The 27,694-nt window shown below is 35.4% G+C and overlaps 1 protein-coding gene across 6 annotated transcripts in view; it reads left to right on the top strand.

Annotated features, from left to right (window-relative positions):
• USP9X (ubiquitin specific peptidase 9 X-linked) overlaps nt 1-27,694 on the top strand; it is a 126,754-nt gene that overhangs the window by 37,815 nt on the left and 61,245 nt on the right. For 4 of the 6 annotated variants that reach the window (XR_012329224.1, XM_033849996.2, XM_033849994.2 and 1 more), the window contains exons 5-15: nt 2,049-2,161; nt 3,669-3,887; nt 6,448-6,563; nt 7,009-7,260; nt 7,337-7,475; nt 9,930-10,082; nt 10,993-11,097; nt 15,210-15,416; nt 16,776-16,912; nt 18,084-18,232; nt 25,991-26,078. Coding sequence is in view for 5 of the 6 variants with exons in the window: in XM_033849996.2 (XP_033705887.1) it covers nt 2,049-2,161; nt 3,669-3,887; nt 6,448-6,563; nt 7,009-7,260; nt 7,337-7,475; nt 9,930-10,082; nt 10,993-11,097; nt 15,210-15,416; nt 16,776-16,912; nt 18,084-18,232; nt 25,991-26,078 (1,678 nt within the window). In the remaining variant the exon portion in view is untranslated. The remainder of the gene's footprint in view (nt 1-2,048; nt 2,162-3,668; nt 3,888-6,447; nt 6,564-7,008; nt 7,261-7,336; nt 7,476-9,929; nt 10,083-10,992; nt 11,098-15,209; nt 15,417-16,775; nt 16,913-18,083; nt 18,233-25,990; nt 26,079-27,694) is intronic. The other 2 variants (XM_033849995.2, XM_004312589.4) reach the window with 1 other exon arrangement.

The raw sequence follows: 27,694 nt of genomic DNA, 5'->3' as shown, positions 1-27,694 counted from the left end.
ATGCTACTAGCTAATAGTTTCACTTCATGCCTGAAGACTTTTTCTGTGTATTCCTAGACTAGAACATTTAACTAAGTTTTCTTGCTATGGCTTATGATTTGTCCCTAGAGCAAGGGTTCATATCCTTCGGACAGCCTTCAAGGATGTTTGTGAACTCTCTGAAGTTATACGTAAAATTTGTATATATTCATATTTAAACTGTTTAGCTTATGTGTTGATTATTCTTTAATACACAGAAAAGGTTTGGATTTTCTCTAAAAGAAAAAAAGACCTGAAAGATGAGGTCCTGTGTTTTGTTTAAAAAGTAACCCAATTAAAAGGAGTCATGCTGTTATTCTTGTCTAGAAGTAAAAGCTTAATTTTGGAATTAATCATTATTTTTTTCAGTGACTAGTTTTCTTTAGGTGCAATTGAATTCTCTTAGCAAAGGGCTACTATTGTAATATCTACTCATTTTTAAGGCATTGGAGATTAAAATAAACAGCAATAACATTTCAATTTCTGAAATAGGGTAGCCAGGGATGTGTTCTAATTATCAATAGGAATCATCACAATTGAAATTAAATGTTGTAAAAATTATTGTCTTTAGTACCTTGCTTAAGTCTGTCTCATTCCACGGCAAGGGTAAAATTTCCTTTGTCTTAGAGTAATTACCCTCCTTCATTTAAGGAACGTGTCGTTACACCTTACTAATCTTAGAAAACCAATCTGATGAGCTATGAAAATGCGTTATCAGATAACCATTGTTTTCACCACTCAGATTTCTTTTGTTCATTTACACATTTATTCATCAATTCAGCAAATTTTTGAAGGCTTCTGTCCTAGACATGTTTTAGGTCCTGACTGTACAGTGATAGGTAAAAACACACAATGGTATTTCATTTAATATCATTGACATTCATTGGAAATGCAATCCCCTCCTCCTCCCCATATTTCTTTGGGACCATGGTTTATTTTAATTTTAAGCAAGGTTCAGATTTTTTAAACTACAGTACTGGGCTTAAATGTCATGTCTGTTGTACAGCCAAAATCGAATAATACTCGTATGTTCAAACTGAATGGCTTTTCATTTTGTCATCAAGAGTTAAAGGTTATTTTGTGTGTCTGGGGGCATGTAGCTCTGTTGCCTTTCTGAAATCAGGTGAAATTAAAAGAAGGATATAAAGAAGCATAGATGTTGAGCCAGTGGAAGAGACTAATACGGAAGATGATAATTTATCTTTAATCGATGAAACTCTTCTGTAGAATAGTAGAATAGTATTTGATGTCAAATGGATAATGTACAACCAAAATGAGATTTTAAAAATAGTTAAGAAACGTCGTTTTTTAAAAAAAATTTATTTTATTTATTTTTGTCTTCGTTGGGTCTTCATTGCTGCACATGGGCTTTCTCTAGTTGCGGCAAGCCGGGGCTACTCTTCATTGCGGTGTGTGGGCTTCATTGGGTTGGCCCCTCTTGTTGCGGAGCACAGGCTCTAGGCGCGCGGGCTCAGTAGTTGTGGCTCGCGGGCTTTAGAGCACGGGCTCAGTAGTTGTGGCGCACGAGCTTAGGTGCTCTGTGGCATGTGGGATCTTCCCGGACCAGGGCTTGTACCCGTGTCCCCAGCATTGGCAGGCAGATTCTTAACCACTGCGCCACCAGGGAAGTCCCCGAGAAACGTCATATTAAAAATTTTAAGATTTGTTGTCAGAGAGTAAAATACTGTGAAGTATTTAAATCCCCTATCACATGGTACTCATAACCGTTTTGTATTTAAGGTCGGTCCAGTGTCATAATTTGAAATAGTTTTGATTCATCTTAATATTACTTGGATTAATGTACTCTTATACAGTTAAGTATTTTTGAAATTCATTGAAGGTTATTTTTGTTTCTGAATCTGTTACCTTTTTGACCTCTTATACATAATGCTGTGAGTTTTGTTCCAAATCTAGTCGGCATTTGTTAGCTGTTACTGAATATTTTACAATTATTTTTATCTTATAATTGGACATTGTAAGACAACCAGAGAAGTATTTTGTTTACATTAATTTTTCTCTCCTTTTCTTAGGCCTTGATGTTAAAAGTGAAGCATGTCAGCGATTTTTTCGCGATGGGCTAACAATATCTTTCACTAAAATCCTTACAGACGAGGCAGTGAGTGGCTGGAAGTTTGAAATTCATGTGAGTCTTTCATTTAAATTTTGAAAATCAGATTTATATAGTGATGAGTGTGTTTTCTTATATAGTATATTTGGTTATATATTTGATCCATTAATTAAAGGATTTTAAAATGAGAAACTTTAAAAATTTATTAGTTATAATTTCTGTTGAAAGAAGCATGATCATTTAGAATGAGTGTGAGATTTAGAGTTAGAAAACATTGGTTTAATCTGTCTCCTTGGTTCTGAAGTGCCTTGTGACTTTTGACAAGTGACCGTATTTCACTGAAAATATGACAGTTGTGAAATGCACCACTCACTCACTTTATGTACCACTGAGGAAGGAAAACACCCAAGATGGGAAACTGTTATCTGAGACACAAAGCGTCAATGCAGAGAAATAAATTTAACATACAGAAAGAAACACCAAAGAAACCTGCACATTTCAACTTTGGCACCTGGTAGAGGGGGAAAAAATCTCTTAAAAACTTAAACCACCAGCTAGTATTCAAACAGTTTTGAAGCCTGAATTCAAGTCAGAGTTGTGATACAAAAAATATCAGATGGGGAACTTAAAGTGGTCTCAGGTTGGTGGTGTCCCCAGATGACTGGCAGAAACCAAGACAAATCTCTACAAATACCTTCAGTCTAGGGAAATGCACTATACATTGATTATGTGATACAATCAGATTCCAGAGATCTTAAAAAGTGATAAGAAATGTGCATTTTTAGATTGAAGTACCATAATTACTCCAAGTCTCTGTTCTTGTTTATAATATGGAAATATGGTTATAAATTGTGAAGCAGGGCATATTTTTATGCCCTGTGAACTATTTCTCATATAACCATAGCATAAAGATACCAACATCTTCTAATTCAACATGTAAGTTTTTAAGTATAGAATGGAAAGTTTGGGAGTGGTATCAGACTTTTGCATTGAGGCGTAGATAGCAAACCTACTCCACCTGGGATATTTGATACATTGTTTAGATTTTAGAATTGTTGCCTCTAGTCAGAAAATTGCATAGAGAAAGCAGTGGTAATTTGCATCGTCTGGGGACATAGAGCAGTGCCTGCTTCATTTTGTAAGTCATTGCAAATAGCTTTTGAAATTAGGTACTATATAAATTATAAAGTAAATGCTAATTTCTTTTTGATATATAAATTTGATCCCAATATTAGTAAAATTAAACATAACTCAAAAATGATCGGTATAGCACAATTGAGAGGTCATTATTAAGATATAATTAATCAAGGGCTTCCCTGGTGGCGCACTGGTTGAGAGTCCGCCTGCCGATGCAGGGGACACGGGTTCGTGCCCCGGTCCGGGAAGATCCCACATGCCGTGGAGCGGCTGGGCCCGTGAGCCATGGCTGCTGAGCCTGCGCGTCTGGAGCCTGTGCTCTGCAACGGGAGAGGCCACAACAGTGAGAGGCCCACGTACAAAAAAAAAAAAGATAATTAATCAAGATCAGAAGATATTTCTGTTTGGGATGGTTTGATCTCATTAATTATTCTTTATATAACAGAGGTGTATTATCAACAATACTCATCGCCTGGTGGAGCTATGTGTGGCCAAGTTGTCCCAAGACTGGTTTCCACTTCTAGAACTTCTCTCCATGGCCTTAAATCCTCATTGCAAATTCCATATCTACAATGGTACACGTCCATGTGAATCCGTTTCCTCAAATGTTCAGTTGCCTGAAGATGAACTCTTTGCTCGTTCTCCAGACCCTCGATCACCAAAAGTGTGTTGGTTTGTTATTTTCAAAGTTAAATATTACAGTTGTTTTGCTCTGCTATAGAACTTTAAATGATCTGAACCTACTGTTAACATGGAGGAGGGTAATTTCACATTGCTCTTAAGGGGATTTTGCATTATTTTGTAATTTTTTTTTTTTAATTTAAAAATATTTTTGACTTTCTCCATGTAGTTAGTCCCCATTGTCTTCTGCCCAGCCTCTTGGGAAATAGTCATAATTTGGGTTGGTATGAAACAGAGCATATTTTTCCTTTTAAATAAGAGTAGAGTAGGAGATTACTTCTTTGACCAAGGCCTGGCTAATGTGTCATAAAACTATAGAAATTACAAATGAAAGGAAAATAGCAAAACTTACAAATATCAATGAAATATATATAGTATACATAAACGTAAAAGTTCTCCAGTGTAAATTTTCTATGCCAGCATAAACAGAATGTACATTAAAAAATGCATCCCTAAGCTGTACTTCTTTTAATTAAATAATTAACCATATATAATTTTTAAACTTTAGAATTTAGGAAGACTTTTTAAATATTGATGACCTTATTTTTTAAAAAAAGGAAAATTTGAACATATATATATATATTGTTTGGTTTATTCTGTTAAAAGTGGAAGTCATCAAAACTTATTGAACTTCGAGCTGAGAGTTTCTGGTATTTCCCAAGGTTCCTATTGTTGCCACTTCAGGCTTTTTTTGTTTGAGTAAATCAAATTAATATTTAAATAATGGCAATCTCTAAAATATACCTGTATTTTTTTAAAATTTTACCTAATTTTTTGCTCTGTAGGTCAATAGTAATCTGTAAGAGTCTCAAAGAGAACAAGTTGATTTAGGATAGCTTCTGGTTGAAGACATTTTTAAATATCTTTCTTTGAAGCCTAGCTTTTCTTGAGTATTATTAATTTTTGAGTATTCCTAATTGCATAAGTGTACAATGCAGCTGAAAATATATGAGATTAGCTTTAGCCTGATTCTTTACTTTGTGCACATATATATACTGTGTTATATATACATAACTGTTGAGTATATCAGCCTAATTGTCTCATTCCAGTTACTGGAGAAATAAAAATACATTACATAATAAGTATGTACTTTCTTAGAATTGCTGAATGCTAAAAGGGACCTGGTGAATTAAATGCTCAGATTTTTAATTTTTTTTTTAAATAGCTTAATGATTTATTGCAAAATGAGCATCCATGTAACCCACTCAGGTCAAGAAATAGTACATTGTCACTCCCTGGAGGCCCCCTTCCACACTCCCTCCCAATCATTGCCCCTCTGGCCTTCCTAACATTAAGTAATGTCCTAACTAATAAAATCATTTCCTTGCTTTTCTTTATAGCTGGACTCAAGCACATGTCCATAATCCCTGTAGTTTAGTTTTGTCTATTTAAAATACCTTATGAAAATTAAATTGACATAAATTCTTTTGTATCTGACTTTATCTCAACAGATTTCTTTGTAAGAATCAGAGTTTTAATTGTTTTGATTTAGCCTTTTAAGGCCAAATAAAAAGGAAAACATTATAATGAACTTACATAGAAATATATGGTAGTTGATTTATTTGAGAATTTAATTGATTTAGAGTCTCATAAAAATCATATCGAAACTACCATAGTGTCTCTTTAAGGCAGTTACCTTTTACTTAGCGTTTTCCCTTTGTCCTGAACACTGCTTTTTGTTTGTTTTTGAATAGCTGTAGAAATTATTTTTGCTTAAGACTTAAGTAGAGAAAGTGCCCCCTTTTTCCCCCTCTTGTTTTTCTTCCCTCAGTGACTTGCAAAATGTGGCCTTTTAGAAGAAGGCAAGGAATTAAACGTTCTCTTAAGTACGTGACTTTTTAGATACATTTGATTCTTTTATCTGTATAAGCTTTTGATTCCTTTTTAATTTGCCTATCCCAGCCGCACTGTACTTGTGAGTTACTTGCTATCCCTTAGAGAAGAGGTTGAAAGATAATTCTTACTATTGTATTGTGGTACCTCTAAGATGAGAACTAGGTGTATTCACATGAGTCAAAACAGAGCATCAACCAGCATGTTCTAGTTAGGAACAAAAAATAGAATACCAGGGATTAGTTTTTCTTTGGCTTTAAGATTATTGTAGTTTTAGGGTGTTTTTAGTTATTCACAACTACAACAAAAAATAAATTCAAACAATATCTTAGGTTACCAAATATCTTTTTTTTTTTTTAAAGAGTCTTTTTACCCCCTTAAATTTTTTAAAATAGACCTTCAGATAATAAGGTATTCTCCTGTGGTGGAATCTCTGAGATAGAAGCGTGGCTTCTAATTCCTGTTCACCAGCTATATCGTTAACAAACAACTGTGCCCTAGTGATCTATACTACTACTTATGCTTTTCTCACAGACAGGATTACTGTGAACAATATGCAATATTCCGTGTCTTTTTTCAAAGATGGTTTTACATAATAATTTTATTGAATTTCCTGTTTCTAGTATGTTTCAATCAAGAAATTACTTCAGATAGCATTCCCCCCGCCCAAAAGCAGGAAGTTAACTTTTTTATTAACTGTATTGTTGCAGGGTTGGCTCGTGGATCTTCTCAACAAATTCGGCACTTTAAATGGGTTTCAGATTTTGCATGATCGTTTTATTAATGGATCAGCATTAAATGTTCAAATAATTGCAGCCCTTATTAAGTAAGTTATGTTTTAAAATTAATCTTCAGTGCATTATAGAAATTGCTACTTAATTGCTTGATTAAAAATTGTTGCTTTTTTCAAATGTGGTTTCTTCTCTTTAGCTGGTAACTTGGATTTTTTATTTTTTAAAGGAAATTACTCTGGTTTTTTTTATTTTTTATTATTATTTTAAAAAAAATTTATTTGGCTGTGCCGGGTCTTTGTTGCGGCACGCGGGATCTTTGGTTGCAGCATGCGGGCTCTTAGTTCCAGCATGCAGGATCTAGTTCCCCAATCAAGGATTGAACCCGCACCCCCTGCATTGGGAGTGTGGAGTCTTAACCACTGGACCACCAGGGAAGTCCCCGGATTGTTTTAAAGTAATAGGTACAGTCTGAGTTCAGTCCTAGTTGAATTGTAAGAAATTGAATATTAAAAGAGATTTTTGTCTCTCTTGTTTCAGACCATTTGGACAATGCTATGAGTTTCTCACTCTTCATACAGTGAAAAAGTACTTCCTTCCAGTAATAGAAATGGTTCCACAGTTTTTAGAAAACTTAACTGATGAAGAACTGAAAAAAGAAGCAAAGAATGAAGCCAAAAATGATGCTCTTTCAATGATTATTAAATCTTTGAAAAATTTAGCTTCAAGGGTTCCAGGACAAGAAGAAACTGTTAAAAATTTAGAAATATTTAGGTTAAAAATGATACTTAGGTAAGATATTTACCTCTTGAAATAATTATTTATGTGAATGTTTAGAATCGTATTTAACACTGAATTTCTCTTACAGATTATTGCAGATTTCTTCTTTTAATGGAAAGATGAATGCACTTAATGAAGTTAATAAGGTGATATCTAGTGTATCATACTACACTCATCGGCATGGTAACCCTGAGGAGGAAGAATGGCTCACAGCTGAACGAATGGCAGTAAGTCCTTTGATTCTACTTTCATGAATAAGAATCTATCTAAGGCAAAAATCAGAATAGCTCTACTTAAAGTTAGTAATGTTAACATTTTAAAGTAAACTTTTGAAATTGGGAGGTGTTTGGATTGATCTACAACTCTGTTAATCCTGAGAACTTTTTGTGATAACATGGTTTATTATTTGGTATATTTGGTGATATGTAATTGTTTGATGATAATGGGTAGCTTAGCACATCTTTGATAAGCTTACTGCTGAATGTAGGTGTTCTGAAATAATTATTAGCTTGTCGGGTGGGGGGTTGAAATTGAGTAAATAAAGGTGATTTGGGAAATAGATTGGGTAGTATCTGGTAGCTATTGAATGAAGTGGCCTATTCATTTGATGAATTCCACTTAAAGATTTTAAAATAGGAAATAGAATTATTGGAATAAGATACACATGAGTTAATGTTTTGTCATCATTGTAAGGACTTCGCTTAAGCACTTACATCATTTTGATGTTGAAAGTTTAGGAAACTTTACCCTAGATAATTTGCATATATTATAGTTTAAAAATGAATAAGAATGCTACTTAAATATTGAATAACTTTAGTGCATACTGTCTGACAGCACTGAGGAGACATCTGTAAAAGAACTGTCCTTGACCTCAAGGAGGCCTCAGTTTAATAGGAAAACAGTGATTAGAATGTGATAAAAGGTATGTGGAGGATGCCTAGACACATTGGCCCTGTGTTAGGGGGTCAGGTGGTAGACATGTAGTTTTGTGTATCTGATTTGTCTGTTCATCTTGTGGAAAGTCGAGCACAGAGCTACTCAGTGTGGTCTGAGGTCTGGTTCTGGTCCTTGAGCTGTTGCCAAGGCTAGATGAATATGGCAGATGGCATTGAGTGTTTAGAAACTTCTGTAGCAATTTCATATTGCCACATTTTAATGGTATTCTACAAAAATATCTGTCTGTAATAGATTAGAAGTAAAAAAGGGCCTTTACCAGCTGAGAAGTGTACTTCTTTAGCACATTTTGGGGCTAAATACTTTTTATTCTCATTAAATTGAATAGTGTAAAATCATACAGTGTGGACTGTTACCTTTGTATTGTATCATGAGTTAGTTTTCTTTTGTTGATTTAAATATTAAATAAATAACTGTCAAGCAATATAGCATAGTGTCAGAGAAACAGACTTCGGTAGCTTTCAGCCTTGATTCAGATTCTGGTTCCAACACTTATGAGCCTGTTTACTTTTCTGTAATAGGGTAATACAGCCCTCATTAGGATTGCTGAGAAGATTAAAAAGCTAATGGATAAGCAATAATAGTGTAATTGGTTAATAAATAAAAGTAAAAAGTACCTTTTCACCCAAATCAAAACTGGTATAAAAAAATCTAAAGATCCTAAAATAAGTCCCATACCTAAACCATGGTGATCGCTACATTTATTTATTTATTTAAAAATTATTTTATTTATTTATTTTTGGCTGCGTTGGGTCTTCGTTGCTGTGCACGGGCTTTCTCTAGTTGTGGCGAGCGGGGGGCTACTCTTTGTTGCGATGCGTGGGCTTCTCATTGCGGTGGCTTCTCTTGTTGCGGAGCACCAGCTGTAGGTGCGCAGGCTTCAGTACTTGTGGCTCGCGGGCTCTAGAGTGCAGGCTCAGTAGTTGTGGCGCACGGGCTTATTAGTTGCTCCGCGGCATGTGGGATCTTCCCAGACCAGGGCGCAAACCCGTGTCCCCTGCATTGGCAAGCGGATTCTTAACCACTGCGCCACCAGGGAAGCCCGATTGCTACATTTAAATAATAATTTTCTGAGTAAATGCTGGAGTAAAATCTTTTTAATGATTTCACTGTTTCTAATTCATGGAAACATTTCTGTATGTGCAAAATTAAGTTCCATGAAATTATTGTGATTTTTCATAATTTTGTATCAAAAGAACACATAACCATGTTCCATTGTGCATTATATTTTGAGTTGTTTTGTTTTGTTTGTTTTTTGTTTTGTTTTTGTTTTTTTGCGGTACGCGGGCCTCTCAGTGTTGTGGCCTCTCCCGTTGCGGAGCACAGGCTCCGGACGCGCAGGCTCAGCGGCCATGGCTCACGGGGCCTAGCTGCTCCGCGGCATGTGGGATCTTTCCAGACCAGGGCACGAACCCGTGTCCCCTGCATCAGCGGGTGGACTCTCAACCACTGTGCCACCAGGGAAGCCCATATTTTGAGTTTTTAAATTCCTACTAATGTTTAAAAGTGTGAACAGGGACTTCCTTGGTGGTTCATTGGGCAAGACTGCGCTCCCAATTCAGGGGGGCCCGGGTTTGATCCCTGGTTGGGGAACTAAATCCCACATGCATGCTGCAACTAAAAAAAAAAAAAGAAGGAGAAAAAAAACCGTGGAAGCTAAAAGTGTGAACAATACTTTATGTATATATTTTTAGAAGCTTTGAAACAAGTGTTTGAATTCTATTTAGGAGTGGATACAGCAGAACAATATTTTATCCATAGTCTTGCGAGATAGTCTTCATCAACCACAGTATGTAGAAAAGCTAGAGAAGATTCTTCGTTTTGTCATCAAAGAAAAGGCCCTGACCTTACAAGATCTTGATAATATCTGGGCAGCGCAGGTAAGGAATTTAAGATGGTGGCTCTTTGGTTTGTAAAAGAAATGTACTAAAAACTAAAGAAATGGTAATAGTTGTAGTTAAAAGGGATGAAGACTTATACTGTTTGACTTTTAGTATAGGTAAATGCTTATTGTTTACAGAAGTCCTGTCAAGAATCCTTTTGAGATGGCCAGTAATATTTCTAAAATAAAAAATATTCCAACATCTACTGTATGTATTTGGTAAAGGTTGGCAATTTGTAGGTTTTAAATAAGAGGCAAACGTAAAATAATAAGAAATGTCTATTGAAAGAGTATAAGACATCCATAATTGGTTTCTTCATATACTGAAAACAAAGAACTCCGATGTCAGGAAAGTTAAATCACTAGATTATTTATAAAATCCTGTAATAATCCGAAAGATTAATAGCTTTTAGAAGGATAAGTGATCTTTGGTCTCAGAGATAGAAACTATGTGATTCCTTTGATTATCTTAATGACAAGTTTCTATTCATGGATCACTTAGGAAGTATTGATGAGTTCTAGATTACAAAGCTTTGTTCATTGAGTCTGTAGAAACCAAGAAAGCATTCAGTTTTGCCTTTGAGTGCTTAAGGTTCCAATTTTGAAACAGTACCACTGGTGGGCCTTATTCTCCTATTTGCAATGTTAGAACTGGCATGTTAAATTCAATAAACTGTAATAAAAGTTCACATGAATTCCCAAAGTCTACATTAACCATGTATGTCAAGAAATTGAGTTGTCAGGTTTTAGATGGCAGTTCTAAAACATGTAAAATATTAGGAATTTTCTTAGGTTACACAGTTAGTTGGAGATGGGAATACTTTATTAATAGTTTTCCACAGACAGTGTATGCTACTTATTGCTGTTCAAATTTTAGTATGCTCTGATTTTCTTTGGTTTTTCAATAGGCGGGGAAGCATGAAGCCATTGTGAAGAATGTACATGATCTACTGGCAAAGTTGGCATGGGATTTTTCTCCTGAGCAACTTGATCATCTTTTTGACTGCTTTAAGGTAATAGTTAACATAGTAGTACAGTTTCATTTTTAATACAGTTAATTCATTAAATCTATGAATGGTTCTTACCCAGTAAGTACTTAAATGGAAATCATTAAACAGTTTCTAGTGTAAAGGAATTGACCATTGTTTTCTTTTTCAATGAGATCTTGATATTCATTTTTATAATAATAGTCCTCATAAATAAGGATTTTTTTTTTAATTCAGTTGTCAATTTGGATTCCTTTCCCCTAGCAGTTTGTGTTTTTATTATAGGTTCAAGTGAACTGTAGGACTGCAGGGAAGGATTAATTGGTTGCAATGAAAAATAAAGAATCAACAGCAAGGACTACCAATACCTTAATAGTCTGGGGTGATATGCACAGGCGAATTGGAAATGTAATTCATGGACTTAATGGAAATGTAATTCAAAAGGTAGCCCAAGAGCTCCTACAGTCATATCTGCATTGGTGCCATGATGCACTTTTTAAAGCCATATTGTGTAGTGGTCTCTCTCCAGTTACTAGTGCTGGGTTTGTAAAAGCCAAGTGTTTGGTGAATTTGTGGATTAAGAACACAAGATGTTATGGCAGTGTTCACATAGGGGCATTCTGTTAACAACTGGCATTAGATCACGAAGGGATCTTGTTAAAAATAACAGTTATAACAGTTATACTGACTGCTGGTGGGAACATAAGTTCCTACAACCACTTAGGAAAATAGTTTGGTGTTTCTGGAAAAGTGTAAGATTTTCATGACTTAATCGGTTTGACTTCTGAATATATACTGTAGAGAAACTCATGCATATATACACCAGTATACACAATCAACATTTGTGGCAGAATTATTTATAATAGCTAAAAATTGCTATGTAAGATGGATACATTGTGGAATGTTCATGTAATGAAACATACCAATGAGAATGAGCAGATTTGAGCAGCTCAACCACAAGGGTGAGTCTAATAAAGAGAAGGTTGAAGAAAGGAATGAAGGCACACAAGAATTTCATATACCTTGATTGCATTAACATAAACTTCAGAAATAGACCCAGCTAGCTTCTGGAGTGCTGCTTACCATATTACATTTGACCTGGGTAATAGTTACATAGGTGTTTACATTATGTAGTATAATGTGTATGTTTGTACCTTCCTGATGTGTATTTCACAATTGAAGAAAAAATAATACCAATTACTGGCTTCTACCTAAGACCAATTAACTCTGAGTTGCTAGGAATGGGTCCTGGGAGTCTGTATTTTAAGCAAGATTCTCAGATGAATCTTAAGTACATTAAAGTTGTAAATCACTGCCTTATGGAAAAATTAAGTTTGAAGTACAACAAAGGCAGCTAAGGAAATAACAGAATCAGTTACAGTGGGGTACTCTAAAGTTAATTGCCATTCATTTTTAATTTTGAGATGACTTACGAAATGATGGTACATGACCAGTGATGGCCATGATGGGAGGAGAAAGAAGAGGTTGATTGTTATTACATTCTCTGGACCCTCCACTTTAGACCACTTCTAAGAGTGGTCTAAATACAACAATAGTCTAAATATAAAAATAATTCCATCATCTATGCTCCCCCCCTTTGGATTAATAGATGTTTATTGAGGGCTTACTATTTGGTAACAAGCACTGTTTTTTGAGGTGTTGGTAAAACTAACGTTCTTATGGAGTGTGTCTTGAAACTTTCTACTAAAGATGATTCAAAAGAAGCATGAAGTCCAGGTCACTTTGCAGTTCTTTATAGAGTGCAACCAAATGATTTCAAAGCTTATTGATTAGACTTATGTACTTGCCTGGTCTAGCTGGTCTAGTTTTTCAATGTTTGAGTTCTAATTAGGTCTTCGTTCTTCAAAGTGGTTATACCAGTTTACAGTCCCATTGAGATTTTCACATCCTTGCCAGCACTTGTTTTTGTCAGAATTTGGGAGTTTTGACAGTCTGCTTGGTATCAAATGTTACTTCATTGTCGTATTGGTTTTTATATCCTTGATCACTAATGAAGTTGAACATCTTTTCATATGTTTCTATTCTCCTTTTATGTGTGTGTGTGAAAAGCCTGTTCAAGTCTTTTGCCTAATTTTTCCCTTTTGAGTTGTTTGTACTTATTGGTTCTTAGGAATTCTTGACATTCTGAACACTAGCCATCTTTATCAGTTCAGGTGTTGCAAATTGTGGTTGTTTTTTGTTTTTTTTTTTTTTACTCACCTTATGGTGGCTTTGGATGAACAAATGTTTATTTTTTTAAGGAAGGAATTTTTATTTATTTATTTGACTGCGTTGGGTCTTTGTTGCTGTGCGCGGGCTTTCTCTAGTTGTGGCAAATGGGGGCTACTCTTCATTGTGGTGCGCGGGCTTCTCATTGTGGTGGCTTCTCTTGTGGAGCATGGGCTCTAGGCGTGCAGGCTTCAGTAGTTGTGGCACGTGGGCTCAGTAGTTGTGGCTCGCGGGCTCTAGAGCGCAGGCTCAGGAGTTGTGGTGCACGGGCTTAGTTGCTCCATGGCATGTGGGATCTTCCCGGACGAGGGCTCGAACCCGTGTCCCCTGCATTAGCAGGTGGATTCTTAACCACTATGCCACCAGGGAAGCCCTAAACAAATGTTCTTAATGGATTCTCCTTTTCATATTTAATGACTCTAGTATATGTCTGTTAGAGATAAGTACATGAAGAAAAACTTCACAATATCGTTATCATACCTAAAAACAAATAATTCCTTAATATTCTCAAATAGTGATGAAACTTCAGTTGCCTCAGATTATACCTTATTTTTGGAGTTTGTTTGAGCTAGGCTCCATAGTTTGTAATCAGTTGCATATGTCTTTTAAGTCCCATTGAATCTACAGTTCCCCCCTTTGTCTTTACTTTTTCCTTGTAAATTATTTGTTGAGGAAACTGGATTGATTATTGCTTTGTTGTATATCAAAAGTATGATACAGAGCCTTTTTTGTTGTTGTTTTGCTAGAATATGTCATAGGTGGTGATGTGCTCTTCTTTAGGAGGCACATAATGTTTGCTGGTGTCTCTCTTTAAAATGTTCTTAATTGTAATACAGTCTAATATTTCAGTCTTGTTTTATATTCCTAGCAGCTTTCTCTTATTCCTTTCATAATTTTAAGGGGTCTAGGAGGAATTAGAAGTATGCACTCCAGTTGACTTATGACATACCCTGTATTTATCACATTGTAAATGTCTGAGTAATAATTTCATTGAAAGGATCCTCTGTAATTTACTTAATCATCCTTCTGCTATTTGCCATTAGGTTGATTTCAGTTTATTTTCCAATAAACACTGATTATCAACGTTATACATACACCTTTTCTCATGTTGTTTAGCAACATCCCTGACCTCTACCCACCAGATGCCACCAGCCTGCACACATACCCCATTGTATAAACTGGGCATTTAAAAAGTACCATTTTAGAGAGGGTTTGTTTTTTTGTTTTTTGTTTTTCCATTTTAGAGTTTTTAAATGAGTATTCTGTCTTCTAAATTGAAATAGCATTGTATCATTTCTGTTCTGTGTAAGTCTTGGATAATAACAGACTTTGTTATAGACTTCTGTTTTTAAATGCGTGTAATGCACATTGCTCTATAAAAGGCTTTTTTCATTTATTATGAAAATGTTTGTATATCAAGTTGTCTTTAACATCTTTTAATATAATTTTAAAGGTGCAAATGACAGACTGAATCTAAGGCAGTAGTTTTCAACAGGAGGCTGTTCTGCTTCCCAGAGATGCTTGGCAATATCTGGAGATATTTTTCGTTGTCACAGCTAGGAGGAGGAGTTGCTACTGGCTTCTAGTGGGGTAGAGGCCAGGGGTGTTTTTAAACTTCCTACAGTGCACGTGACAGCCCCCCACAAAACTGGAAAAAGAGTTTTCCAGTCCAGAATGTTTGTAGTACTCATGGTTGAGAAACTCTGATCTACGGTATTTAACTGTAAATGGAGATTCTTTTGTTTTTCCTGGAATTTAAATCTGTCCTGTCTTATCGCTCAGATACCACTTGAATAATGCTGTGCTTAGCTGTGTTGTTTTTCTGATGAATATAGTTTATCCAGTGACAGTTTTAAGCAGTGACCAATAAATATGTGTTGTTTCCATATCATTTAAAAAATTTTTTCTAGGCCAGTTGGACAAATGCAAGTAAAAAGCAGCGAGAAAAGCTACTTGAGCTGATACGTCGTCTTGCAGAAGATGATAAAGATGGTGTGATGGCACACAAAGTGTTGAACCTCCTGTGGAATCTGGCCCATAGTGATGATGTGCCTGTAGACATCATGGACCTGGCTCTCAGTGCCCACATAAAAATACTAGATTACAGTTGCTCCCAGGTGAGGTTGTGCTGCCTTGCTCACTTTTTGTGACCCTTCTCGTTCACCATGAGGATGGCTTAGATATAGAATAGTTCCAGATTTTTCTGACATTGTTATTTTTGAAATGATCTTCAAGAATTGACATACTTTGTTCATGTAGGTCTCTCTTCCTCTTAGGTCTCTATGTCTAAGTTTTGTGCATCATCTAAAAGCAGTTTAGTCTTCTTAGTAGAAAGACGGTATAAACAAAACAAGTAATATAGTGGTGGTAGTGTCAGATGTATGGTGCTGAAATACCAGTTTCAAATATCAGTAGATCATATAAGATATTAAAGTTGATTATGGACTTTAGAGGTAAGAGAAGTTAGGTTTTCTTTGCTTCTTACGGAAGTTAAGAAGAATTAGTAGAATTTCCTAAACACTAAAACATTTAGTGCCTTCCCTATGAGCAGATCAACAGCTTCCCTACATTCTAACTTCTAGCATGTGTATCTTTTTAATTCATGGTAAAATGAATATTGCTGAGTAACTAATTTCCTACTTGTTAAAACTATTTCCTATACTAATGAACTGAAATTTAGATAAGAACTAATAGCTCACGTAGGTGTTTTCTTTTTTTTTTTTACTGCACTTGTACTAGTAGTTCATTAAGTATTTAGTATACCAAATAGTAATAAGAACCTTGAGTTTAAATTATTTCATTAAAGAGAGACACAAACACAAAATAAAAATAATCTGTACTTAAAATTGTTAGGTACACAAACCTACATTTCTGATTATTATTGACTCAGGGAAGGAGTAAAGTATGAGAAGTAAAATATATCTGAAGTTATTTTGATTTTATAACATTAATTTTTAATTGCTTATTCCTGTTTCTGTCTCTTTCTCTCCTTGTGTGTGAATTTATTTTTGGTGAATTTTTTTCACTCAGTTGCTGTACTATTTTCTTGGTAAAACAAATTTTCAATGTTCCTTACTATGCTAAAAACAAACCCATACAGAGTAACAATTGGAGTTACACGTTATTGCTGGATTTTATTATGTGGTAGACTCTCCTAACACATTGGATAAAGCTAAATGTCTACCTCCTGGCAACTTAAAATCAAACTTTTCAGTGTGCTTAATACCTTTCTGTAGATATATCTGAATCCGTGTCATGTTGAGTTTTTATAATAGTGTTTTACTTGTGGGAGTTTTGGTAGTATATGTGGAATAAAAATGTACTTAAAAGCAGCTTTTTATTATTCTTTACTGCAGTTACAGCATAATGTGTATGATGCTAATCTTAAAAGCTCTATTTTGTAATTCTCAAACTAATTTGAAGGTGGAATTCTCCTGAGTATTGACCTATATAAAACATTGAAATTGTTTTTTAAGGACCGTGACACACAGAAGATCCAGTGGATAGATCGCTTTATAGAAGAACTTCGTACAAATGACAAATGGGTAATTCCTGCACTGAAACAAATAAGAGAAATTTGTAGTTTGTTTGGCGAAGCACCTCAAAATTTGAGGTAAGGCTTCTGGCAGAAAATTTCAATATTTTTATTTATGTATTTTCTTGAAAAGAAACGGCATTGTCAGTTGGTGAAAGCGAGTTTTAAAAAAGAAAATTACAGTGGGGTGACAGGACGCTTACACATGGATTAAATTTGAACAAAAGAAGATTCCTTTATCATATCCACCTCTCTTATTGAAGAGGAAGTAAGACACAATTTAGTGATAAGTATCAGAATAAAGATGATAATATTGCTTTCATGTTATCTTTTCCAACTCTTATAACCAGAAAGTACAAGAACAGATTATTCCAGTAACTAAAGTTTGGCATGTAAGATATTTAAAGTCGGCTATTTAACAAACTTTAGCTAAAATAAATCAGAAAGTATTTTTAAACTATACCTATCATCTTTCATCATTTGAACATACCTGAAATCTAGTGTTTGAAATTAACTTTAAAAACTAACTATTTAAAAAGCCAATAGGTTTATTTTACTGTGAAAACTTCTGTAGTATGACATTTCAAAGTTAATAAAACGTTAAAACATTGCAAAGTAAACCAATTACAGAAATATAATGTCTGTAAGAAATATATAATACGGATTAGGGTAGATCCAGGCAAAAAGGGAAACAAAGCAGGAAGGATAAAATGCAGTGAGGAATGAGATTAATAGATACAACACATGCCACTGAAATTATCTGGCATACTTGATGGAAATAAGAGATAATTCTGTACTTTGAATGCCTAATAAATAAAATTTTAACAAAAGCACTTTCTTTGATTAAATTCTCCACTACATTTACAACATAATCTTTGTGGTGCTAATGTTACAAGAAATGTTTCTATTTTATAATTCTGGAAATAATCATGTAAACTTGTAAGTGCTTTGCTACTACTGTAGTATGGGAGAAGAAATCAGTCATTGATTTTCCCATAGTGTGAAATTGGAGAATATTAATGCATAGTTTTTGTATGAAGGAAGAATAGTGGAATTAATGTCTTATTTTTGAGGCATTGATTATTTTCTTTTAAATAGCTTAATATTGTCATTAAAGAAAATAAACGGCCCAAAGTTAATTCTCTTATAAAGGAAACCATTTTAAGTGTTTAAATTAGTATCTTGGAATTTAGATTGTATAAGCTCTTTCGATTACAACAGAGTTTAATTGCCTAATTATATTGTTAAGTTCTTCTCGTTTCAGTCAAACTCAGCGAAGTCCCCATGTATTCTATCGCCATGACTTAATCAATCAACTTCAGCACAATCATGCCCTAGTTACTTTGGTAGCAGAAAACCTTGCAACTTATATGGAAAGCATGAGACTATATGCTAGAGGTATGTATTGTAAGCTAACATGAACTATGAAAAATAACAGCAGTTTCCCTTACCAGCGTTTTTTTTCATCAGTTACCTTAGAAGTGACAACAAATGTATTTTTAAAGATGCGAGGTAGTTGATTTTATAAACTGTGTTCCTTTATGAACTTGTGATCCACTTTTACTCCCAAATCTTACACACTCTAAACTCCAGGCCAGCATTTCAAGGCTCTTTACTAAGTGCTTGCCTTACCCACTCTCCTTGTTTAAGTTGATTTATTTTTCTTCCCTGCCTGGGAGCTCTGCCTGCCTATACTACAATTGGTTGTTACCTTCCTAGGTATGTACCTGACTCATTTTCATCCTTTGTTTCCTTACTACCACCACCGTTATCTTTTCAAGAAAACTTTTTTCTAAGTCTGTTCTTGCAAATACTATAGTTCTTTTGTAATCCTAAGTCCATGTTTCATAAGTTCTTCAGACTTTACGAATTAAAAGTTTATAAGAAAGAGATCCGAGGCTACTAGAATCCACATGTTTACATTGGTTTCAAAGTGTGGATTTGTTTTAACATGTTAAGGTAAAGATTTCTGTGGTGTCAACAGTCTGTTTTTAAGCGCCTGCTGTATGTGGAGCTCTGTTTCAATGTGCTTTTGCCCTCTGACAGTTGTGTCTGAGTCTGTGTGCTAGGGTACAGATGGGTTCTTAGTACATATTCCTCTCTCTTATGCCAAACTCATAGGCCCCAAAATAAACCCCAGAACTATCTTGTAGGTTTAAGTTTCTTCACATTGCCATAGAAAGAAAACTTTATATTACCACAGAGATAGAATTGAACATAATGGTTACTGAACATACCACTCCTTTAACATGTTATAGTAGAGTCTGCAGAAGCCAATATACGTATTAAAAATGAGGATATTTCTAATACTCATTATTTGAAGAGTTAGACTCTTGGCATTGTTGAATAAAATCCCAACCAAGGTGCTTATAAATCACAAGGTTTTTGCTTTGCTTAACACTTAAGGTACATACATACATTCCCATATATAAAACTCAGATAAACATAATTGAGAAACTAAGCAGCTCTCAAGATACCTGAACTGATTTTGTTGACTCTGTTCTTCCATTTACCACTCTGGGCCAGCTGAGTCCTCCTAGTTAATAGATTGCATAGCCGGTTTAAGCATCAGGCAACTGATAGGCACCAGGCAATAATCTTTTATCATTTCAGTCCTAAGTTCCATCTAAGTAGCATGATAGAATAATCAGGGCAACATAGGCATGCAACCATATGATTTATGTTATATACCAAATGCAAACAAAATCTGAGAGAGGCAAAAGAGGTTTGCATGTAGTACTCCCAAGCATTCAAACATCTCGGCTCAGTTTAATGTAACTCACATTCTGTTATGATGCCACCTCTTCTTGATGGTACAAAGCCCTCACAGATGCCAATGCAGGCCTTCCCCCCAAATGAAGCCTTAATATAAACCACATGTGTTGCATTGCTAATTTTTACTTAATTTATTTGCATGTGGTATTTCATTTAATTTCATTGTCAGAGGTTGAGAATCCTGCTCTCGAGGCTATCAGGAGATGATACATGTACAGTTCAGCCTCACTAGGGTTTTCTTTTCCTTTGTAGTCAAATTCTACATGAGTCATTGCTTCCAGTTTCCCTTCTTATATTGTCTGTATCTTCACAAAGTAAGAGATGTGAATCTGCATAGTAAGATTGCCTAGATTTGAAACATGACCTAACATATTAGGTGTATGACCTTGAACAAGTTATTTATGCTAGAATAATGCCTGGTACATAGTAAGCCCTTGAATTCTTGTTGCTACTGTTATGTTCCCCTGACTTAATTGACACCATACCTTCTAACTATCTTTGATACCTTTTCTTCCTCTATTGTAGTAATATTCTGATTAATACTGATCAGTCTCCAGATACTTAAATATGGGGGAGAAAGTAATTTTTAAAGCTAGTCAAATTTTCCTTGTTAAAACAAACTTTTCACACCATTTGGAAATCGATCAACCACCGATTTCCAAATTTGCAATTCAAAAATAAATTACGTTTTAGCCTCTATATAATGAAAGTGTTGCATGGATCCCCTTAGGTATGAGACATTATTCAGCAGGATAGCATCAGGCTTCTAGTTTACTGATATTCTCAATTTCTGATAAGTATTTCACCAGTATTATTTGTCCTGCCAATGTTTCATCTGTACTAGTATCTTAAGCTTTGGCGGGGTGGGGTGGGGTGTGTGGCGACATTTCCTCAATTGTATGGTGAGCCGATTCTGCCTCCTGTTTTAACATTATTTAGATAAAGTAATGAACTTACTAAAATTATCTTCAATATTTACTCATGTGTTCTTATTGCCTTCAAGCACTGGTGCTTACCAAGTCATTTTTTAAAAGTTTTTTTATATGCATACAGCACAGTATAAAACCATCTCTCAGTTTTCACTTAAGGTTTACCTTATTGGTAGGATAGACTTTGTACTGGCTTGAACACTTATAAAAGTTTTATTTACCATTTTTCCTGGTTTCTGGATAGAGTTGGAGGACTTGTCTTTATTGTAGATCACATTTTTGCATTTTGTCTTCTGAGGACTGCCACTTTCAATTACCTCCTCATATACAAGGAAACCCCAGTAAAATTAACAACTGATTTATCAGAACATTGGAGGCCAGAAGGCAGTAGGCCAACCTTTTCAAAGTGCCAGGGGCAGGGAAGGGACTTGACAACTAAGGACCTTACATTCAGCAAAACTGTCTTTCAGAAATGAAGGCAAAGTAAAGACATTCTCAAACGTTGGCGATAATTTGTTGCTAGCCAACTTGCCTTTGAAGAAATATTAAAGGAAGTAATTAGGCTGAAGGCAACTGACAGCAGACAGTAATTCAAAGCCATGGGGGGTGGAGGGGGGAATAGAAGACCTGAACAGTATAAACCCATAAACTGTACCTAAAAGATATCTGTAGAATACTCCACCCGAAAACAGCAGAATGTACGTTCTTCTCATGTATACACAGAATATCCTCCAGGATAGACCATACTCTAGGCTATAAGCAAGCCTTATTAACTTTAAAAGCATTGCAATTATACAAGTAGGTTTTTTGTACGCAGTGGAATTAAATTATAAATTAAAAAGTAAATTTGGGAATTTCACAGGTGTATGGAAAGTATACATTCTTTACTAACCAGTGGGTCAAAGATGAAATGCCAAGTGAAATGAGAATATGCTGAGATGAATGAAAAAGAACAAAATGTCACAACTTACGGAGTGTTCCGAAATCAGTGCTTAGAGGAAATTTATACTGCAGAATTCCTGTATTAAAGAAGAAAGACAGCAAATCAGTAACATTTCACCTTCAAAAGGTAGAATAGAGAAAACTAACCCGAAAACAAAAGGGAATTAATAAAGATTAGAGCAGAAATAAGTGAAATAGAGAAGAGAAAATCAATGAAACTGAAAGTTGGTTCTTTGAAAAGATCAGCAAAATTTACAAACCTTTAGTTAGGCTTAGTTGTGAAAGTCAAAAAGGAGAGGCCATCACCACTAACCTTAAATTTAAAAAATAAGAGAATGCCAGATTACTGAAATTGACTCAAGAAGCAATTGAAAATTTGAATAGATGTATAACAAGTAAAAAGATTGAATTAGTAATCAAAAAACTTCCCACAAAGAAAAGCCCAGAACCAGGTTTAGTGAATTTCATTAGTGAATTACTGAATTTACTGAATATTTAAAGAAGAATTAACACCAGTCCTTCACATATTCTTTCAAAAAGAGGAATACTTCCAGGCTCATAGTTTGAAGCCATTATTATCCTGCTACCAAAATAATACAAAGACATCAAAAGAAAATTGCAGATCAGTATACCTTGTGATATAGTCAAAAGTTATCAAAAAAAACAAGCAAACAGAATCCAGCAACATATAAAAAGGATTATGCACCAGGGCCAAATGGAATGTATCCCTGTAACACAATGTTGATTTGACACCCCAAGTCAATTGTAATATACCATATTAATAGAATAAAGGGCCCAAACTATGAGATCATCTCAGTAGATGCAGAAAAAGCATTTGACAAAATCCAACACCTTTGATTATAAAAACATTCAGCAAACCAGGAATAGAAGGAAATTTCCTCAACCTGATAAAGGGCATCTCAAAAAACCTACAGCTAACATCATACTTAATGGTGAAAGACTGGCTGCTTTCCTCTTAGGATTAGGAATGAGACAAGGATGTCCACTCTAGTCCCTTTTATTTAACATTCTACTGGAGATGTTAGCGAGATCAACTAGACATGAAAAAAATAAAAAGCATCCAGATTGGAAAAGAAATTGTAAATTATGTCTAATAGATAACACCATCTCATATACAGAAAATTCTAAAGAATATGCTAAAATCTATTAAAACTAATAAATGAGTTCCCCTAGATTGCAGGAATTAAGATCAATATACAGGAACTTCCCTGGTGGTCCAGTGGTTAAGACTCCACGCTCCTGGACTTCCCTGGTGGCACAGTGCTTAAGAATCCGCCTGCCAATGCAGGGGACATGGGTTTGAGCCCTGGTCTGGGAAGATCCCACATGCCACAGAGCAGCTAAGCCCGTATGCCACAACTACTGAAGCCTGTGTGCCTAGAGTCCATGATCTGCAACAAAGAGAAGCCACCGCAATGAGAAGACTGTGCACCGCAACGAAGAGTAGCCCCCACTCGCCACAACTAGAGAAAATCCACACGCAGCAACAGAGACCCAATGCAGCCAAAAATAAATAAATTTAAAAAAATAATAATGACGAGCCAGTTCATGTTAGCCTTAGCCATAAGCTCACTGATCTCTTTATTTAGAGCTGAATGTTTATGGGCAGAACCACCAACCATCTTGTTTATGTTTTATAAGCCCGGAAACTGCTCTGTGGCGAAGTGTAGGGCTCCTCTATTCCTATTTAGTATAGAGGGATCTTCTTACTTCTTGACTTTTCTTGATTATTGTTTGGCTTTCATTGAATGTTTTCAAATCTCTTCCCTATGTTCAGGGTCCCAGCTCTTGATAAAGTGCTGCCACCTAAATAAAAGGGAGAGGATGCTAAAACTAGTGGGTAAAAGTTTGATAGACAAGCTATTTACATAGTCTCAAAGTATGTCCCCACAAATTAATTAAAAAAGAAAATAGTAACTTTACAGTGGAGAAACCTGATGGAAACCGCATCGACCAGGTGATCAAAGTTGACATGAATACTGCCGCAGAATGACATACGCTGTTCCTCCTGATAATGATTCTTTGAGGAGGATATAGGGTTACTTCTGTGGTACTCTTTGTTGCCAAAATGCCTAGCCTGAATCTAATCATGTGGAAGCATCAGAGAAACCCACATTAAGCAACATGCAACAAAATTGGCTCATAGTTTTATAAAAGGTCAAGAAATAAAAAGAATGTTGAATTCTCCAGATTAAAGAAGAATTAGCGTGACAGCTGAAAGCAGTGTGTACTTAATCTTGGATTTGGGGTAAAGAAGGCATAAATGGACATTACTGGTAAAATTGGAGATATTTTTTGGTTATCTTAATTTGGGAGGGGGGCAGTTGGGCAAGGATGCTCCTGGAATTTAGTGGGTAGAGGCCTGGGATGCTGCTACATATCCTACACTGCTGCATAGGGCAGTTCAACACAGCAAAGAATTATCCAGCCCCAAATGTCAATAATGTGCTGTTGAGAAGCCTTGGGTTAGATAATACAATACTATTGTATCAGTGTTAATTTGATAATTGTGTGTGGTTATGTAAGAGAATGTCTGTTACTCAGAAATGTTCATTGCAGTATTTAGGAATAAAGGGACATGTCGCCAAGTTACTCTCAAATGGTTTAGAAAAATTACACACACACACATACATATATGTGATGATTAGTTAAGCAAATGGGGCAAAATGTAAACAACTGGTGATGCGAGTAAAGGTCATAAGTGTTTCTTATATTATTTTTTAAACTTACTTTTGAAATTATTAAAATTTCCCCTAAAAAAGAACCTGACAAACAAAACTGTGTGTAAACTCCTTGTTAAGGAAAAAAGTCCATCATTTATTCAGGTACTTTGACTGATGCTCTGAAAAAGAAAATTGCTACATAGTGGAATAGAATTCTACTCAATTTCTTGAGAAAACCTCTTGAGAAGTAGTGCTTCAAGTCCTGAGCCCTAATGAAATTGACTTTTTTGGGGAGTAGACAATATGTGTTTAGGACTTGGGTAGATAGCAGTATTATGTGGAAGTAGAAAGCAGGTAGTCATAATACATTGGGCTGCTTTTCTTCACCAAAGCATCAAAAGATGTTTCTAAACATTGTAAGTGGTCCATCTTTACAACATGTTAAGATTTTGTTCAGAGAAGAAACCTCAGTGTATTTGAAGACATTTATTGGACTTCCCTGGTGGCGCAGTGGTTAAGAATCCGCCTGCCAATGCAGGGGGCACGGGTTCAAGCCCTGGTCCAGGAAGATCCTATATACCGCAGAGCAACTAAGCCCGTGCGCCACAACTACTGAGCCTGCGCTCTAGGGCCTGCATGCTGCAGCTACTGAGCTGAGTGCTACAACTACTGAAGCCTGCACGCCTAGAGCCCATGCCCCGCAACAAGAGAAGCCACCGCAAGGAAGAGTAGCCCCTGCTCACCACAACTAGAGAAAGCCCGCGTGCAGCAACAAAGACTCAATGCAGCCAAAAATAAATTAATTTTAAAAAAAATTAAGACATTACCATTACTATGTCTAAAGCGTCACACACAATCAGAATTCTTTGGCACTAGCATACACATACCATAAGATCCAGGATATGGAAATACCAATAATTAATTCTAATTAAATTATACAATTTCTTTTTTAAAAATTACATAATTTCTTATTCCTGCATAACTTGCCTCAACTTTCTGGAAGAAATGTCACTGATTCCCAAGTAGTTGAAAGCACGTGTTCAGAACATTTGCTTCAGCTTTCTTCTGCTCTAAGCCACAAATTAACTTGACCATTTCCAGATCATATATGGCTTTTTCCAATAAAATAAAAACAAAAAAACACTGTCCAACATGTTTTTAGGACCGGAGGTGCTTTTAAAGATTTTTTTTGCTCTGGTCTTTCATTGCAAACACTGTGAGACTTTTTTCTTCCATTGTAGGGTATACTCTAATGAAAGTAAAACCAAAGGGTTTACTAGCTTTATTTTATTAAAATTTTTTTAAGGAATTTCCAAATTAAGCTAGGCCTAGTGACCAATATATACCCATCATCGTGCTGTGATAGAAGGGTAGGTTTTCTTAAATTTATCTGAGAATGTTCAAGGCTTTCATAACATGCTGGTGGTGATTTTGGTATGATAACTTCATTATGTAGAGTAGCATCTTGCGTTAACTCTAACTTCCTAGATAGAGGTTGGTAATATGATTTTTTTATAACATAGGCCACTCAGGTCAGTCTTAGGCTGTAATCAGAAATTCATTATGTATGAAAATTGGGCGAAGGTGTTGTATGAAGAATTATTTTTGACAGCACATTTAACAGACTATTTTCTTTTGGTTATGTGAAAGGAAAGGTTATTTTGGTTGGGAAAAAGGAGATGGATAGAAACTACCAGTAATTAGTAAATTTCATGTTGCCTTTTAGTGATAAAGGATTAACGACTTTTTAACTGACTTCCTTTGATTAAAGTCAGCAATGATATGGATAACCATGTGTATAATGCAAGATTTTTCTTAATTTGCAGACCATGAAGACTATGACCCACAAACTGTGAGGCTGGGAAGTAGATATAGTCATGTTCAAGAAGTCCAAGAACGGCTTAACTTCCTTAGGTTTGTTTTAAGCAATTGGTGTTGCTCTTTTTAAGACAAATAAAGAATACCAAGTTGATATGCTGTATGACTAGGTCTTTGTTAGGTGGCTCTTGCCATATTTTATTTCCCCATGTGGAAATCATTACATGAAAGTCACAGGACATTTCCCTATGTGTTCATTATTAAATATTTTTAAATTATTGGCTGAGTTTTAACTTTTCTTCTTTGACTGCAAAGAAGTATTTTGAAGAGAACACATTTAAACCTTTTGTATATAGACTTCTGGTCTTCATATTTGTTTATATTTATTTTTAAAGAAGAGATTTCCATATTTTGACAGAACCAGGTAGAGAACCATATTGTCTATGATACCATAGACAGTAAGGAAATGGGGAGAAAAGGCTGTTGGACCAGCACCCTAAAAGAGTGATTGAGTTCTTTGGTGCCTCATTTATCCTAACAGTGGCTGACAAAGGCAGTCTGGAGTCATACGTTAACAACATTATTCTGATGGGGATGAAGAAAAGAGGTTTATTCCCTTAAGCCAAAGTTAAATGTAGTCCAAGGCTTGATTTACTCATTGATGTTTAGCTTTTAATGATTATACACTTGTAGATTTGAAATTGTTAAAATTTTTTATGATGAGAGGTTTCTTGTGAATTCAGAAACCACATCATATAGCAGAAGAGCTTATTCAGATCATAAGCATGCTGAAGGAAATGCCCAGATTATCAGTGCCTCAGAAAATCTATTGCATTTATTATTTTGATACACTGGGGAATTTTCTCCTGGGCTACATTAATTATAGGCTTACATTTATTGAATTATGTGCTTACTTGGAAGCATTGACATAAGTAGGTACATTAAGATTTTAACTTGAGGGAAAACTCTAGACACCAGATTTTAAGAAATTTGGCATTTGTTTAAAGTGAAGTGGTTTTGTGTGTGTTTTGTTTTTCAACCATCTAGATGGAAGGACCTTCCTCCCCAGATTGAGAATCATTGCCATAGTGAGCCATTGTTATTGATTGGTGTGTGTTGTATCTTAGATTGCCTAGAACAGAAGGGTGGTTATCAGCTCTTTTGCTAAATTAAAGTTTGGGATCAGAGAACTTGTTTTTAGTCCTTGCTCTATTAGTACCTATCTATATGACCTACAGCAATTCTCTCAAGGGATGGGAACCGAACTTGACTATGTATTTGGCTTGTGTTAAATGCTTTACATAGCAGTGCAGGGAGGCAGGTATTATCCCAGTTTGATTAATAAGAAAACTGAGATTCGCATGGCTTAAATTAGCTTGTTTGAAATCACACAACCAGCATATCATAGTGCTGCACTACTCAAGTAGGTGTATCTGACTTAAGTCTATGCTCTATTAGACCAGTGATTTTTCAAACCTACCTTGGAGCCTTAGGGCTTCTGAGGAGCTTCCTCCAAGATTTCTGGACAGGCAGTAGAGGTTTTATCCCCATTTCTCACTTCTTTCCTCCTCTTCCCAACAATTGAAATATCTCTGCTTTTATTTTTATACATTGGCCTTGCAAATGGAATTTTTGCTTGAAGAAAGTTTTCTGCTGCTGTTTTTAAAAATCAAAACAAAACAAAATACAACTCAAAACTGAAAACAACTGTA

This window comes from Tursiops truncatus, chromosome X (genome assembly GCF_011762595.2).
Source record: "Tursiops truncatus isolate mTurTru1 chromosome X, mTurTru1.mat.Y, whole genome shotgun sequence".
Classification (NCBI taxonomy): domain Eukaryota; kingdom Metazoa; phylum Chordata; class Mammalia; order Artiodactyla; family Delphinidae; genus Tursiops; species Tursiops truncatus.
Note: the sequence above shows the minus strand (reverse complement) of the source record. Positions and strands in the feature narration are given on the sequence as shown.